This window comes from Acanthochromis polyacanthus, chromosome 17 (genome assembly GCF_021347895.1).
Source record: "Acanthochromis polyacanthus isolate Apoly-LR-REF ecotype Palm Island chromosome 17, KAUST_Apoly_ChrSc, whole genome shotgun sequence".
Classification (NCBI taxonomy): Eukaryota; Metazoa; Chordata; class Actinopteri; family Pomacentridae; genus Acanthochromis; species Acanthochromis polyacanthus.
Window position 1 is genome coordinate 4,401,417 of NC_067129.1, and position 14,610 is coordinate 4,416,026.

Sequence of the window (14,610 nt, forward strand, 5' to 3'; positions counted from 1 at the left end):
AGAAAAACGCTTTTACACAGCAGGTGGTGAATTAATTTCATTACATCACAGCAGAGGACAACGATGAGCTCATCCTCCCCCTCTGCTACAGGTGTGATGTAACATTACCGATGCGGAGGCGTCTCTTCCGTCCCGGAACAGTCTGTGGAAACTGCACGATGCTATAAGATCTGTGGTGAAGGTGCAGAAATCTGATCTCCAATCAGCTATTAACGGGAGTGGTTCTTTTTCTCAGTGATGCTGCGGGAGTTGCGTGCCTGCTATAGTAAACTGCGCATGTGTCAAGATAATACAGTGACGTTTTCGAAGAGACGCAGAAGAGCGAGATACTACAAGGCGTTTTTTTGTTTTGTGGTTATTACGGAGTAGCAGCGTTTTAAATTTGTGGATGGGTTCTTTTGTGAAATGGAGTTGCTCATTTTTTATGCTATTAGACATTTTGAGCCATAAAAATGAGACAGTATTGTGTAGTTTCTTTGTAAACAGTATTTTGCTCTATAAGTACGAACTATGGCAGCTGACTCTGGTGAATAAAGAGTCAAGGGTAATATTTCCCTCACTGTGTGATTACATGTACATGACAAGTAACATTGTTCAGATAAGGTGACTGTGAGCTGTAAAATGCTACTTTTCTGGCTCTGAGAGGAAAGAGCAGCGTACTTATTGGTATCGGGGGTGAATCATCTTGCCGTTTGACTGACTGTTGTATCTTGGACGACGCTACCATAGATATCTATGGCCGCTGCCTTGTAACGTACGTGACGCCGCACCACCTCCCTCCTCTCTCCTCCCTTTGTGCAGTTGACAGGCTCCTTCTCGGTTTGGACTGGAACACACAGAGGTACGTTGTGTATCTTCCATTGTAACGCAACACCGTTTGGGGTTTCTTCGCCGCACAGCTGTGACACTGACACGAGTGGGTGCGTTGTTACCTCTGAAACACGCAGCTGTCCGTCTCGTCCGTCCATTTTAGCCGTTAGGCCTGCTGCTTTTTTAATGACTGCTGTTAGCTCGGTGGCTAACGTCTGGCGGTGCGGTCATTTAGGCAGTGCACGGAGCAGTGGTCGCACTTACGAAGGTGGCAAGTGGTGAAGAAGTTAACCCTGCTCACGGTTTTACCCTCCTAACACCATGTGGGCTCCTTCACCGAGAACCGGCCGTTACTTTCCTTACCGGAGATACTTGTCCGCTGTCCACCTTGATAGCGAGCTAATGCTAATCTGTTAGCAGGTGAGGGCAGAAAGATGCTGCCTTCATAACCTCTTTGTCCGAGTCAGGTGGACGCAGTTTCACTTTACTTGTAAGAGTAGGCTTTTCAAATCCAGTGTTCTTCTTTCCTAAAGTTGAATGTTTGTTTAAGTGGGCAACAACTGAGGTGGTGCTGAAGGGCATGCATATATGCTAAGTGTCATTAATGGTCTACATCTTGCTGTGAATGTGTGACAGAACTTCTATTTTACAGTTATTTTGAAGTGCAGGTGTTTCAGATAGGTTTCCCCAAGACACCTCAGTGACAAACCATTTAAGGTATTGGTTTCTCCCAGTCCCTACGTCCTCTACGGCCTTTGACATTTCTGCCTGGAGCCATGTGTGAAAGCCATAAAACCACTCAGGCACAGTGGGTGCACCTGCAGGCAGGATGTGTCTAAACATTGGACAGGTCAGCGTGAATGGCTTAATGGGCAAGCTATTCCTGTGTGTTAGCAGGCCCTGTAAGGTTCATGTCATTAGTCCACTTTCTGTCCAAGTGGCCACAGTGCAGCCATGGTATCCTGCTGGATGTGGGCCTCAGAACATGCCGGAGATAGACCTGTGCTGGAGCTGATTTTGCACTATTACTCTTTCCGGGGAGAAGGAAGTGCTGTGTGCAGTGAAACATGTTTGAACAATCTAATACAGAGAAAATGCATTGCGGTAGATGTGTCTGTCATGTTCTAGTTGGAGTAAAAGGGTGAAGCTGTTTATTAAAGGTGAGGCTGCTTTTCCTCAGAGTGTTGGGGAGAACTGGAAAGGAATGTTGAACTACAGGAACAATATGATGTAGCTTTGATAACTGGTTGCTAAGTTTAAGCGTGTCTTAACTAGATATATACGGTTAAATGGTCGCATTTTGCGACCAAAATTTGAGCGAGTGCGAGTAAATTTTTCATCTACTCGCGCATGTGCGACTAGTAAATTTGCCGATTTTTAAAAAAAATTACTATTGAATATTTGTTGTTGCTTACAAACTTCTGCTCCACACTTCAGCCCAGTAGACAGTAATGCGCAAATGAGCTGGTTTAACCGACATTAAGTCCAAAAGAAGAAGAAGAAAAGAGACGAACACCAAAGAAGAAGAAGGCGGGCCTATGTGTGTGAGCGGGGGACGAATGACGGTGAAGCCCTGATGTTTTCCAAAGCCTTTATTTACGTTCAGCCTTATTTTGAACACAAATTGACCTTTCTGTCCTTCACTCCTTTCTTGTCTCCATTCCAGCTGCTTATAAGTTTAGACACACCCTTTGCTAAACAGCAAAAGCGTGGAACCGTTTTCTTTCGTCTTTAAGTGAATTTTCGGACTTTTCAGCAGCGCCTTCGTCATGTCAAGAAACCTTTTCTTAGAGAATCACTTCATGTGCTGCTGAATTGGTCACAAAATAAAAGCCCGTAGCATTAAAAATGCGTCTTCAAAATAAAAGCCTGAAGGGAACGGTTATTTTAACACAGGCAAAACAAAGGCTAGCCAAAATTGATGAACTGATCAACAGGACTTTATAAGAATAATTTACACGTGATTCGGTATAAATACATAATGTGCACACGCATAACACATGCCTGTACTCAGCACAAGGTCTTTTTTTATCACAGATTATATCCGCCGGAAATGATGCATCAACTGAGCAGCCTTGGAGTACTGCGTTTTCTGAGTGCTTTTCTGGTTATGTTGTGTCAAGTTCTGCACAATAATTTGTGAATTGAAAACACAATTTATGCATTTATTGTGCAAGTATTTATCAGTAATACAGTGAAAATGAGAGGAAATGTGAATATTTACTTTGCATTTACTTTACTTTGGTAATTTTTTTGCTCACACTCCTAAAATTTTAAGTTGGGGGCCACTGTGCTCCTAGGGAAAAAAAAAATAGTCTGGAGCCCTGTATAGCCCACATATATCAGTATCGGTTTATATCGGAAATTGAGAGTTGGACAATATCGGCATATTGGATATCCCTAAATACATCTCAATCAAAAGTGCTTTTCGGTGGATAAATAAGATCAGCTATTTTAATAGAATCCCACACAGTTTCTCCCTTATTTTACAATATTATTGAATGCAGATGTAGTTTTCCTGCATAACTTTTACATGTTCCATGTGTGGAATATTTGTAGTTCATGGAATCTGAAAATGTTAGCTGACAAAATGTATTTCCTAAGGTTGCTAGTCATTTGGTTAACCGTTCAAATTCTTGTTTTATCTACTATCAATATTCACATGTATGTTATCAACATCCCTGCGCAACTGCAGCGCCTCGATAACTGTTCTATTGAAAATGGTGCCGACTTCCATTGTAATAATGAAATGGGCATCACCCCTTGCACAACAGGCAAGTGTTCATGAAACCGAAGGACAAAGACTTGCTCACATACTTGAGAGCAGCGTGTCCAGAGGGTTAGCGAAGGGTCTGCCTCGTGCCCCAGTCTGTGGCCCTCATTGTCCTTTTGAAACTTGGCTTGATCCACTTAAACTTGAGTGTCAAATTTACGCTAGTTGTTCCCTGAAATGTAAAGTGGCTTTGAACAGAGTGGACAAGGTTGAAAGAATCACTACAAGCATTCATAATCCACTGGGAAAAACTTTGAATATTAGTTCTTTGGAATTCAAACACTGGAAATTAGCAGCTAACGCCAAATGTGGCACCTGCATACTAGTTGCTACTACTATGCTGGTTTGAAGAAATGTGACTGTCTACGTGTGAGAAATGCTGTATTCTTGTGTGTAGCTCCTGAAAGCCAATAACATCAAGTTTGTATCTTTTTATGTGCGTCAATGACCTTCAGTTGCTCCTGCCTTCCTCTCTCAGCAGCATCACATCTGATCTGTCGCTCTGTTCTTCCGCTACAGTGTCGCTATGTTGTCCGTCCCTCTGTTGAGTTCTGGCTGTCCTAAAGCTGCTAAACAGAGGGAGGACAGCAGTGATATTATTTTTCAGAGACTGTTGTACATTTTTGTGCTTTGACTTTCTCCTTTCTCCCTTCAGACTATGGCTGTACCTCCCACCTACGCTGACCTTGGAAAGTCTGCCAGGGATGTCTTTACTAAGGGATACGGTAAGCACCAAGTAGCCAGTCATACTTATTACAAGTTTTACAGCAGTATGGCGTAGAGAAAAAGGGTTAAATCACAATAAAACAATGCCATTAATTGTAGTCTTAAGCAAGGACTGTGGTGTCCTGGAAGTTATTCTAAAATGCCAAATATTTTAGAAAATAATCCACTTTGGGTCATCATAGTAAAAGGTAATTGAAGGATATGAGTAGGCATACCATGAATATAAATAAAAAACAGTTTTTAAATTTTTAACTTTAAGCTTTAGCGTCTTCATTTGAATTTTTTTTTTGTTGTTGCTTCATAGACTAAGATCACTCCAGTAGAATAGGTTTCCACTTTTCTTTCGTCATCGTTTCTCACACAAATTTTTTTTGCCTTTTATCACTGGAAGCAAGTTTTAATAGTTTCTCACTCTGTACAAGGAGTTGACCCATGTGTTTTTTTTTCATGACTGATGCTGATTATGAGTAATCACGGACACTCATGACTGATATTTGAAACCGAGATATATTATTTGCAGTAAAAATGAATATCTTGGTGTGAAAATGTAGAATTCCACAAAGTCCAATGCAATTTTTTTTCATCATGTGTCCTTCAGGCATATACAAACAGTTCTGTTAGTGGGACATTGCATTAGATTGGAGTGATGACTATAAAGGCAGTGTATCAGAGCAAAAAGTGTTGTTTTTTTTTTAAATTATTTTGTCAGAAATTGTTAAAAAACAAAATGCTGAATACCGATCTGATAATCGTCCAGGCAGATACTTGGTTGACCCCCTACTCATACACTGAAAGAACAATACTTTTTCATGTATTGTGCTGTGAATAATGTGATACAGCACTTTCCCTCAGTGTTTGTACAAATCCAGTCCCTGCACACAACACAACGTTAAGCAGTGTCATATAAAAGCGACTGATTCAAGCGAATTGGAGTCCTGAATATAGCTTACCACCAGATGAACACATGCTGTAGTATAGTACAAAGCCTGCAGTTAGGGAGGATGTCCTTGTGCTGTGTTTGTGTATCCACACAGCTGTGCTCTGATGGTTACTGAAGGATGTCCACTCGGTTTCTGGGGATTTCCCACTTCTTCCAGATTTATATGTACCACCAAGGCTGAATCACTGCAAGTTTAGCAGCGACCGTAATTAGTTACTGTGGGTTTAAGTGCAGGCTTAAGTTGTACTTGCATGGAATGTTTGTAGTCCACATCCTTCACAGAAAAGCCTTGGAACTCTTAAAAGTGTCCCAGAATAGTCTGTCAGTTTTGTAGAATGGAATAAATAGAAACAAGATTTTTGAATCGCTTTAAGAAGTTTTTAACCCTTTTATGGAGTGCAAACTGCAGTTTTATATTTCCTCAACAAAGATGGGTGAATAAAATGTCATGAAGGTTGAAAACAGTTACTCATAGGTCTGTGGTTCATGTGAAGCGTGGTTGGATGAATCGATGGATGGCTGTAACGCTGAACAGGGTCATAAATGGGGTCAGAATGTGTTCAACCGACCTTCTAGCTATTATTCATAACTGACAGCACTAATGCTCTTACAGGATCTACATCAGATCAATGCATGCTGTAAGTCAGTGGAATCTAAATACCTTTAAATGTACTCTGGAGGCTAATAAATGGGTATTTCACAGACTCTAATCAATGACTTCATTTAATAAGTTCTGAATTCTCAGAAGGGATTCTTAACATGTCTTAAGCTAGTGTTTGTAGAGTAGTGTGTTCTTGCTTTAATAATATGTTTTAGAGTGACTGTCATTTGTATTTTTATCTAGAAATCATTTTGATCCTTTATTAACTGGCTTCTTTCAGGCTTCGGGCTCATCAAGCTGGACTTGAAAACAAAGTCTGAGAATGGACTGGTAAGTTGTCGCCTGTCATTGTCAGATTTTCAGAGCTGCCACTTCAGACTCCAGCTGTTCTATCCTAGCTTAGGACACTCCTGGCTGATAATTAAATATTCTGTAGGTCTTAACTTATGTCAGGGTTGGGGCAAATTGATGTCTTGACCATCGACAGAAAAGTAATGCTAAATCTAAAACCAAGAAAATGACAATCTGTCAACAGAATTTGATTTAAAAAAAATTAGCCCAAAATTAAAAGACTTCTTATTTTATTGATAAACACGAGTATTAGTCAGTTATCATGACACCATTGTCTAAAATGTTTTGTAAACATCTACTTCAAAGATATTCTGGTGCAAGACATTCACATGGTTGTGATTTTTATCAGGATTAAGTGTCCTGCTAGTTAACATGTCTGCATGGCTCTGATGCTGACCCTGTCATTTGCAGGAGTTCACCAGCACAGGCTCTGCCAACACCGAGACCAGCAAGGTCGCTGGATCATTGGAGACCAAATACAAGTGGACAGAGCATGGACTGACCTTCACAGAGAAGTGGAACACCGATAACACTCTGGGAACTGAGATCACCCTTGAGGACCAGGTGATGTGGCATGAGAGTGACCACTGAAAATGTGTTTTATAAAAGTAATCCATGCTAAAAAATGTGACTTCGGTTGCTGTTGGCAAAGGAATTTGTGAATTATGATCAATATCTATTTATCTAAAGACCTCCTGGTAGATCCTGTAATGTTTCTGAACCATAATATATGTTCCTTTCTCTGTATTCACTGTGACTTGTTGCTCAAATGGAGGATATGTTGCAGTTTGCTAGACTGTAATATCATTCTTACTTTTTCCACAGTTGACCAAGGGGCTAAAGCTTACATTCGATTCCTCCTTCTCACCAAACACTGGGTAAGAGCAGCTAAATGGGGATAATTCTGAAAAACGGTTTTCTGTTAGTATTACAACCACTTGTAAAGCTATAGTGAATATGTATGAAAAACTCACTACTGAATGAGAATTTTATGTCTTAAGCCAGTGTCAGGTAGCAGTTTGTCCAGAAACTTTTGATGAAAACTGTCCATTGGCTTCATTAAACCTTCCCTGGGTCAAATATGGTCTTTACGACTGTGAGTGGGTTTGTCTACTGGTTTCCTATGAGGGAAAGACATCAACAGAGGCTAGTGAAGGAGACTAAAAGATCCTGTTTTATTGTGTAGCTAAAACAATGGAAGAATCCATTTTAACCGATGACATGTATAGAGGTTACATAGCGACAGCATTTACTATTCCAGTAATATGAGTCTGTTTAAATCAGTGCATTAGTAAGTAACACAGCAGTTTTACATCTAGTCATTACTCTTTAGGTAGCTCGCTGAGTTAGCTGATTTGCTAAGAGAATTTACGCACCTTGATAGACATTTTTTCAGAGAGAAATAGTTTTGAGCCCCGCTTTTCTATAATCCACATTTCTTTCAGTTCAGTGTCATAGCAGTTTGATGTTTCTTGCTGAGCGATGACATTAACACCCTGTTTTCTCTCCCCGACATCCTGCCAGTAAGAAGAGCGGCAAGATCAAGACGGGCTACAAGTGTGATCACGTCAACCTTGGCTGCGACGTTCACTACGACATCAATGGTACGGCCATCCATGGCGCAGGAGTGGTGGGCTACGAGGGCTGGTTGGCCGGCTACCAGATGACCTTTGAAGCTGGCAGGAACAAGATCACCCAGAGCAACTTTGCAGTTGGATACATGACGGATGAGTTCCAGCTCCATACGAATGTGTAAGACTACATAAAGCAGCAAATGGACATGAGAAATATGTCAGCATGTGTACTTCCATAATCCTGCACAGTGTATTTTCAATGATCTGGTAACCAGTGTGACTTCACCTCATTTTTTACAGTGTTGGTTACTTCATGAAGAGTTTGGTGTACTGTAGCCACAGTGCTCTGTAGTTGATGCTGTTCAGATAGCAAAGTGGTTGGGGTATATCTAGTGTCAGACTATTCTGTAGTACAGAAAGCTCTGGCTGGACCTCCTCATGATTGTTTTGTAGGAAAAAAAAAAACACTGGCTAGTTCTGTTAAATCAATTACTATCGTCTTCTGAAGTAAAAGATTCAGCAATGACTTTCCCCGGAAGTAGTGTTGCGGGAGGAGCTGTTTTGATGGAACGTTTGCATGTCGGGAATGGAGCAATGTGGTTAAAATGGTTAATTCCCCTGAGAAAAACTAGCAGGGCTTCTTTACTCCATAATTCAAATCCTCAGCAGAGCTTGAATGTTTTTGGGAGGTGGGCTTTTAGCCTGGAGGAGGTGGCTGTTGATTCCTGTAGGGATGGAGATTATGAAGACGAAACTTGGAAAACTGAAAGGAGGGTGGAAAGCTGCATGAAATGTACGGTCATTGACAAAATTAAACCTGCAACTTACATACGAGGAGTCAGACCAGGGTGTATTTGATCAAAAGTAGCAGTGTTGAGACATTTCTGAATAAGTACCTAGCACTATCAACCTCCATTGTATGTCATTTTAATTTTACTTGGGTTACTTTGTATAAAACATTCTGATATTATTTTTCTGTCCTATAGTACTTCAATGTAAGTCACAGGTTACATGCTGTGCCTATTTTTAACTCCAGATAAATATTTAACGAGACGCTGCTTTCCAACTCTGTTTTCTTGTCCTTGTCTGGCTGACTAACTTGTTGCCTGCTTGGCTCTCTGCCGGGCACCCAGGTACCTGTCGGTTATTTTTATACCCAGGTGATGGGATTTAGTATATTGCAAGTGAGATGGAGTGAGTGGTTGGCAGACCTCGGTGAGGAGCCAGAGTGAGGTGGTGTCGGTGAGAGGCAGAGACAGGGCACAGTGTTGGTCTTGTTTCCTGCTGTGTCCTCGGCCAAACCTGTCCGTTTGAATGTTCAGCTGAGGTGGTAATGTGCGGTCAGGGAAAGTGTTATGTAGGCTTTACAGTGCACCAAACTGAGGAATTCTTAATATACAACACATAAAACCGGAATGTATTCCTTTTACAACACAAACGTTACACCGAGGAACATATTGTTTACATTGCAGCAACATTTCACATTTTGTAATGTTTTTTTTGTTCCAATCTTTTTCTTTAGAAATGATGGCACTGAGTTTGGTGGTTCCATCTACCAGAAGGTGAATGACCAGCTGGAGACAGCCGTCAACCTGGCCTGGACTGCTGGAAACAGCAACACCCGCTTTGGCATCGCTGCCAAATACCAGATTGATCCTGATGCATCTTTCTCTGTGAGTAGTGTGTAACCTCAGGTCGTACTCTTAGTAGTGGTATAGTGAGATCTCATGTACTGACAGTGGGACATTATTGACTCATTTTCATGAATTCATAGTGCAGGTTCAGATTATAAAATGATGTTATGTTGCTAGATGCCACTGACAGATTCCATACATCACTATGCCGGTGTCTAAGTTACAGTCTTTGTAGCATGTCCCAACTAGCTAACCAACTTGGAAAGATAGCTGCACATCCATGTGTAGCCATCTTTAGCTGGGCTTCACAGAGGTCCCTTTAGTTCCGAAATGACTGGTAGGAGTCAGTCTACTACAGACAGGCCCAGGCTAACTAAGTACTTTCTATCACATTAGCCCCTAAATCCCACTCACAGCTGAGCCAATTACTTTGACTGGTTGTTTGTGTACTTAGGTGCATTATCTCCCTCCTTGAAACCTGACAAACATGGCATTTGGAATTTACACCTTAGCTTTCTTGACATTTGAAGCAGGCAATTAATTCCTTAAGATTTGAGCAGTGAATTTATCAATACGTCCGATCTGTGTTTCCCACACAGGCCAAGGTGAACAACTCCAGCCTCGTGGGTCTGGGCTATACTCAGACTCTGAAGCCAGGTGAGTGTACTCTGTATATAATGTTACTACAATGTTCATGAAGATCCCAACACATGGGAAAGAAAAGCTGCTTAACTGTGATATTTAAAGTTTGAATAAGGTCATATTCTGGGTGGGTGTACTGTCTGAATTATTCCAAAGAAAAAAAACAAACAAAACAGAGATGATGTCTGATGCAAAGAGTCTTCCACACTAAGGTAAACACCAGTTATAAAGATGGGGTTAAAACGTTAATGCTGCAAGGTGTGATAGGTTTTAAGGATGAAGCAACAGAAGATGTTTACATTTTACACATTTTCCTGACCTCTCTCCTCAGGCATCAAACTGACACTCTCTGCTCTCCTCGATGGCAAAAACATCAACGCCGGTGGCCACAAGCTTGGCCTTGGTCTCGAGTTCCAGGCGTAGGAGGATGAGGCAGACGCCGTTCCAGTCCTCACATGCATTCCCCACCAAAAAAAAAAATTGTTAAAAATCTAAATCCTCTATTGATTAGCTGTCCCTCACAAAACCCCGTTTCCCCCCTAGATGTGTTACAGCTGAAAGCAAGACAGCATAAAGGTCAAATCGTTCTTGTGACGATCCACCACTTTTAAAGGATCTCTTAAGGGAACAATTATATTTTGCAATCAAAGGGCCCAATTTTGAACAAAACCACAACCGTTTAGCAGAAAGTTTGATCTTGAATCGCGTAGCTTGCAAGGGAAAAGTAGCCTCGAGTGCATAGATGTCGGCCTCACTTTTCATTTCCACTACATTAGTACACAACGCTTTAATTTGTGTTTCTCTGCTTTCCAATGCGGTGAAAAGGGATAGTCAAAACTAGATCAGCCCAAAATACATGAAGGGCTTGACGCAGTTGGATAGTTACACCACCAGATGGCGCTGTTACATAGCACCAGTAAGCACTCCTGAAGCAAAAGGTGTAGCGGTGAAACAACAGTTTTATTTGAACACGTCTGCACTGGAGAGCTCTAGTGTTTGTCTTGATGTATTATACAATGGGAAGGGTTAGTTGTCCCTGATGTAAGCAGCTGTCAGTAGCTCTAAGAGACACTACACCCCAATGTGTACATTCTGTGTTTTTGTCTCACTTGTTTTTTGTGTCTGTGCATTTGGTGTGAACCATGTCTTTTGTTACATATAGCAAAGAGAATATTATTTTATTGATGGTCTTGCATAGTTCAATCCATCTGAGAAGTCTTAAGGAGGCAAAGACCTGTCAGTTCTTTCTGGTTGAGCAACAAACGGGAAGCTTATCATGCACACAGCTGAACTGCTATGGATAAGAGTTACAGTGCTTCTTTGAAGGAGGATGAAAAGAATAAATACAACGGTCTGGAAATGGTAGTCTTCCACAACTGGCTATGGGATCATGGTTAGTGTACTTGACAGTATCGTCATTCCCTGAACTAAATAAAGAACATCTTGAACCGGTTTCTGGATTTAGTCGTCCCTCTGTCTTTTATTGCATATGGACGTACAAACTGTAGTAATTTGAGCTCATGTATATTTAAATGTGGGTCATTTGTCACAGCTGAAGAGCAGATTCCATGGTAACTGAACTTGATTTTCACCTGGTTCAACTTTCACTCATCCTACAGCTGCAACTAATGATTATCTTAGTCATTGATTATTCTATTGAGTTTTTGTTTAAACTTTTAACTTGTGTATTCCGGGCAGTTTCACTAAAATGTAACCCCTAATTTCACAAGAAATCGCTGATTACATTTGCACAATAAATGTGCACCCGCTGACCGCTGGAGCAGTCAGAGTTAATGGCCTGGCTCAAGGGCCCCTCAGTGGTGTTGATAAGGAAGTAGCAAGCACTTTTTTTTTTCACACTCAAATTTTCATCCTGGCTGTCTGGTGGATGACCCAATGACTCTCAGGTCATGATGTCACTTAATGATTAATCAGTCTCACCTGTGGAAAAGGTTCATTCCATTTCCCAGAGGACAAGGTCACATCTTTAAATTACTGACTTTGTTTATTTCACTGTCCAAAACAAACATGTGAGATGAACGAGAACAAATGCAACGCTCCACTTACACTAAAACTCTGCCTTGTAAGTGTGTGGTTTTAAGAAAGGCTGACACAGTCTTCAAACATTGTTTAAGAATCTGTGTAAAGTGAGGGAACTGGATGGCAGACCTTGTTCTGAATTTTGTGCAGGAGATGTGTAGCATCCTTGCGTCCCTCAGTGCATAAAAGGAATCCCAGTGATGCATACATGTGTATTAGATTTCAGCATGTATGTTTTGGTTTTGGAACATTTTAATATTTTATCATGATAGAATGATTTTTATTTTATTTGAATTTCTTGCCAAGCTCAAAAATGATAACTGTGACCACTCTTTGTCCCATTGCCTTATTTTACCATACATGATCTTTACCCAAAGACTTTCACCACATGGGATTGAAAAGTCAGTTTATTAAGCTTTTATTTTACACATTGTTCCTGTTTTAAGTTAATTATATTTGGTTCACAGAAAAAAGTATTTACATATTGACTGTAAATTAAAAAAAACTGGACCAATAATACAAAATGTCCACATTAAAAATCAGTATTTTCACAAAAGGTAATTCATTGTTTTATAATGTGATTGTAAAATTACACTAACATAACTGTCTACAGATGTTTGCTGTTTTCTTTAAACTGTTTCAGCATATTTATTCTGGCACCTTGTTGCGAGATTTTCACTTGTTTGTGGCTTATTTGTTATTTTTTACACGAAGACCCTGAATTCAATCATTTGTAGAGGGTTCCTTTAGCAGCAACTATTTGAGCCTTTACACGGTTTGCACACCTGGATTTTGGCAGTTTCTTCAGGTCTCTTGATTGATGCTGTTCGCGGTCCAGGTCTGGGCTTTAGTGCTGCCACTCAAGGACAATCAGAGATGCTCCGGTGTTGTCTCGGCTACACGCTTTGGGTGCTTGTCGAGGTGAAAGATGATGTCTCAGTAAAATCTCAGGTTGTACACACTCTGGAAAAGGTTTTCTTCAATGACCTCTCTGTACCTATTCATCCTTCCCTCAATTGTGATCAGACTCCCTGTTGTGCATGATGTTGCCACCATCGTGCTTCACCTTTGGGATGTCGTTAGCCAGGTAATGAGCAGCGCCTGCTGTTCGCCTGACATTGTGCTTGGAGGTTTGCCCTGAAAGTTATATTTTTTTGTCTCAACAAACCAGAGGATCTGCTTCACCTTTGAAAGTCTTTTTGCAAACTCCAAACTGGCTGTCATGTGCCATTTACTGATGAGTGGCTTCTGTTTAGCTGCTCTACCATAAAGGTCTGGTTAATGAAGTCTGCTGGCACGTTTTCACATCTCTACAGACAAGTGACTATTGGGCTCTTTGTCACCTCCCTGGCCAGGGTCTTGCCCAGTTATGCAGTTTGCCCAAATGACTGACTGTCAGAAGAATCCTGGTGGGTCCAAACTTCATCCATTTCACAATTTCTGAGGCTGTTGTGCGGCTGGGTCACTCAGAACTTTAGAAAGGGCTTTTTAACCTTGCCCTGATCCATGTGTCGCCAGATGGCAGAAGTCTACAAAGATGCTTAGTTTTTATCCTAACACGAAGGGTGGATTGTGGAAACTTGTCACACAAGTGGGCACCATTTAAGTTCTCAACATATCTTCGGATAATTAAAGCAACCAGGACACACCTGATCACAGTTTCGAGTGACAGCAGAGACTTGACTACATTTCATAAATCAAACATTTCAGTTTCGATGTCTAAGAAACAAACTTTTCTCTTTGTCGCTCCAGTTTAATGAAGAGGAAAATGGCAATTTTCATCCATTCATCAACTTTATTGATTATGCAGGGAAGTCTGCATTCCTTCATGTGTGAATGGGTTTTTTTCCAAGAAGAATGCATATCTATTTGTTTATGCATATCCTGTATGCAAAAAACATCACAAATAAGAAAATATCACCTCTTTTGGTATAAATTAATAATGTTTTATGACCATCTAAGCCCATTTGTGATCAAAGGAGGGTGGCTACTTAAATATTTTTCTATATCTTGGCTTTTAAACTTGTATGTCCACTCACATAACTTGTCACACAGGTGCATCTTCTTCAATTTCTAAACACAACTGAAGACTAATTAAAGCAAACCAGATACATCTGATTGCATTTTAGAGTGGCAGTAAAGACCTGGCTACTTTTTTAAATGAGAGATTTCAATTTTAGAATGTAAGAAATTTGCAGAAATTAAATAAACATGTTTTCTCTTTAGAATTACAGCTTATTGATGTGAAAAATTGGTTTTTTAAAACTCTAAACTGGATTGTAGAACCACTCCCTATGCTTGCATAACTGCATTGCTTTGTGTGGTTTGGCAAGCAAAATGCATATCTGTTCAATGATGCATAGCTTACATTCAAGAAAATAACATTGAAGAGAAACTATTTCCTTTTTTGGTGCAATATAGTGATGTTTTATAACCATCTAAGGCCATTTGTGACCAAAGGAGGGTGGATAATATTTTTCTATATGTTGGCTTTTAAAATTGTAAATCCAGTCAAATAA

At 40.5% G+C, this 14,610-nt stretch overlaps 1 protein-coding gene across 1 annotated transcript; it reads left to right on the forward strand.

Moving 5' to 3' along the window:
• Window positions 1-703: 703 nt before the first annotated feature.
• On the forward strand, window positions 704-11,511 carry vdac1 (voltage-dependent anion channel 1). The gene is made up of 9 exons (XM_022190931.2): window positions 704-841; window positions 4,239-4,308; window positions 6,131-6,180; window positions 6,613-6,765; window positions 7,027-7,079; window positions 7,726-7,953; window positions 9,298-9,448; window positions 10,009-10,066; window positions 10,383-11,511. The coding sequence occupies exons 2-9, from the start codon at window positions 4,242-4,244 to the stop codon at window positions 10,472-10,474; spliced, it is 852 nt and encodes a 283-aa protein (XP_022046623.1). The 5' UTR covers window positions 704-841; window positions 4,239-4,241; the 3' UTR covers window positions 10,475-11,511.
• The last annotated feature ends 3,099 nt before the right edge of the window (window positions 11,512-14,610 follow it).

What these genes read in the sequence shown, in the direction of transcription:
- vdac1 (XM_022190931.2), top strand. Translation starts at nt 4,242, where the DNA reads ATGGCTGTACCTCCCACCTACGCTGACCTTGGAAAGTCTGCCAGGGAT. An exon ending in TCCTTCTCACCAAACACTGG is followed by an intron (nt 7,080 to 7,725) that starts GTAAGAGCAGCT and finishes ACATCCTGCCAG; the next exon opens with TAAGAAGAGCGGCAAGATCA. An exon ending in ATCCTGATGCATCTTTCTCT is followed by an intron (nt 9,449 to 10,008) that starts GTGAGTAGTGTG and finishes TTTCCCACACAG; the next exon opens with GCCAAGGTGAACAACTCCAG.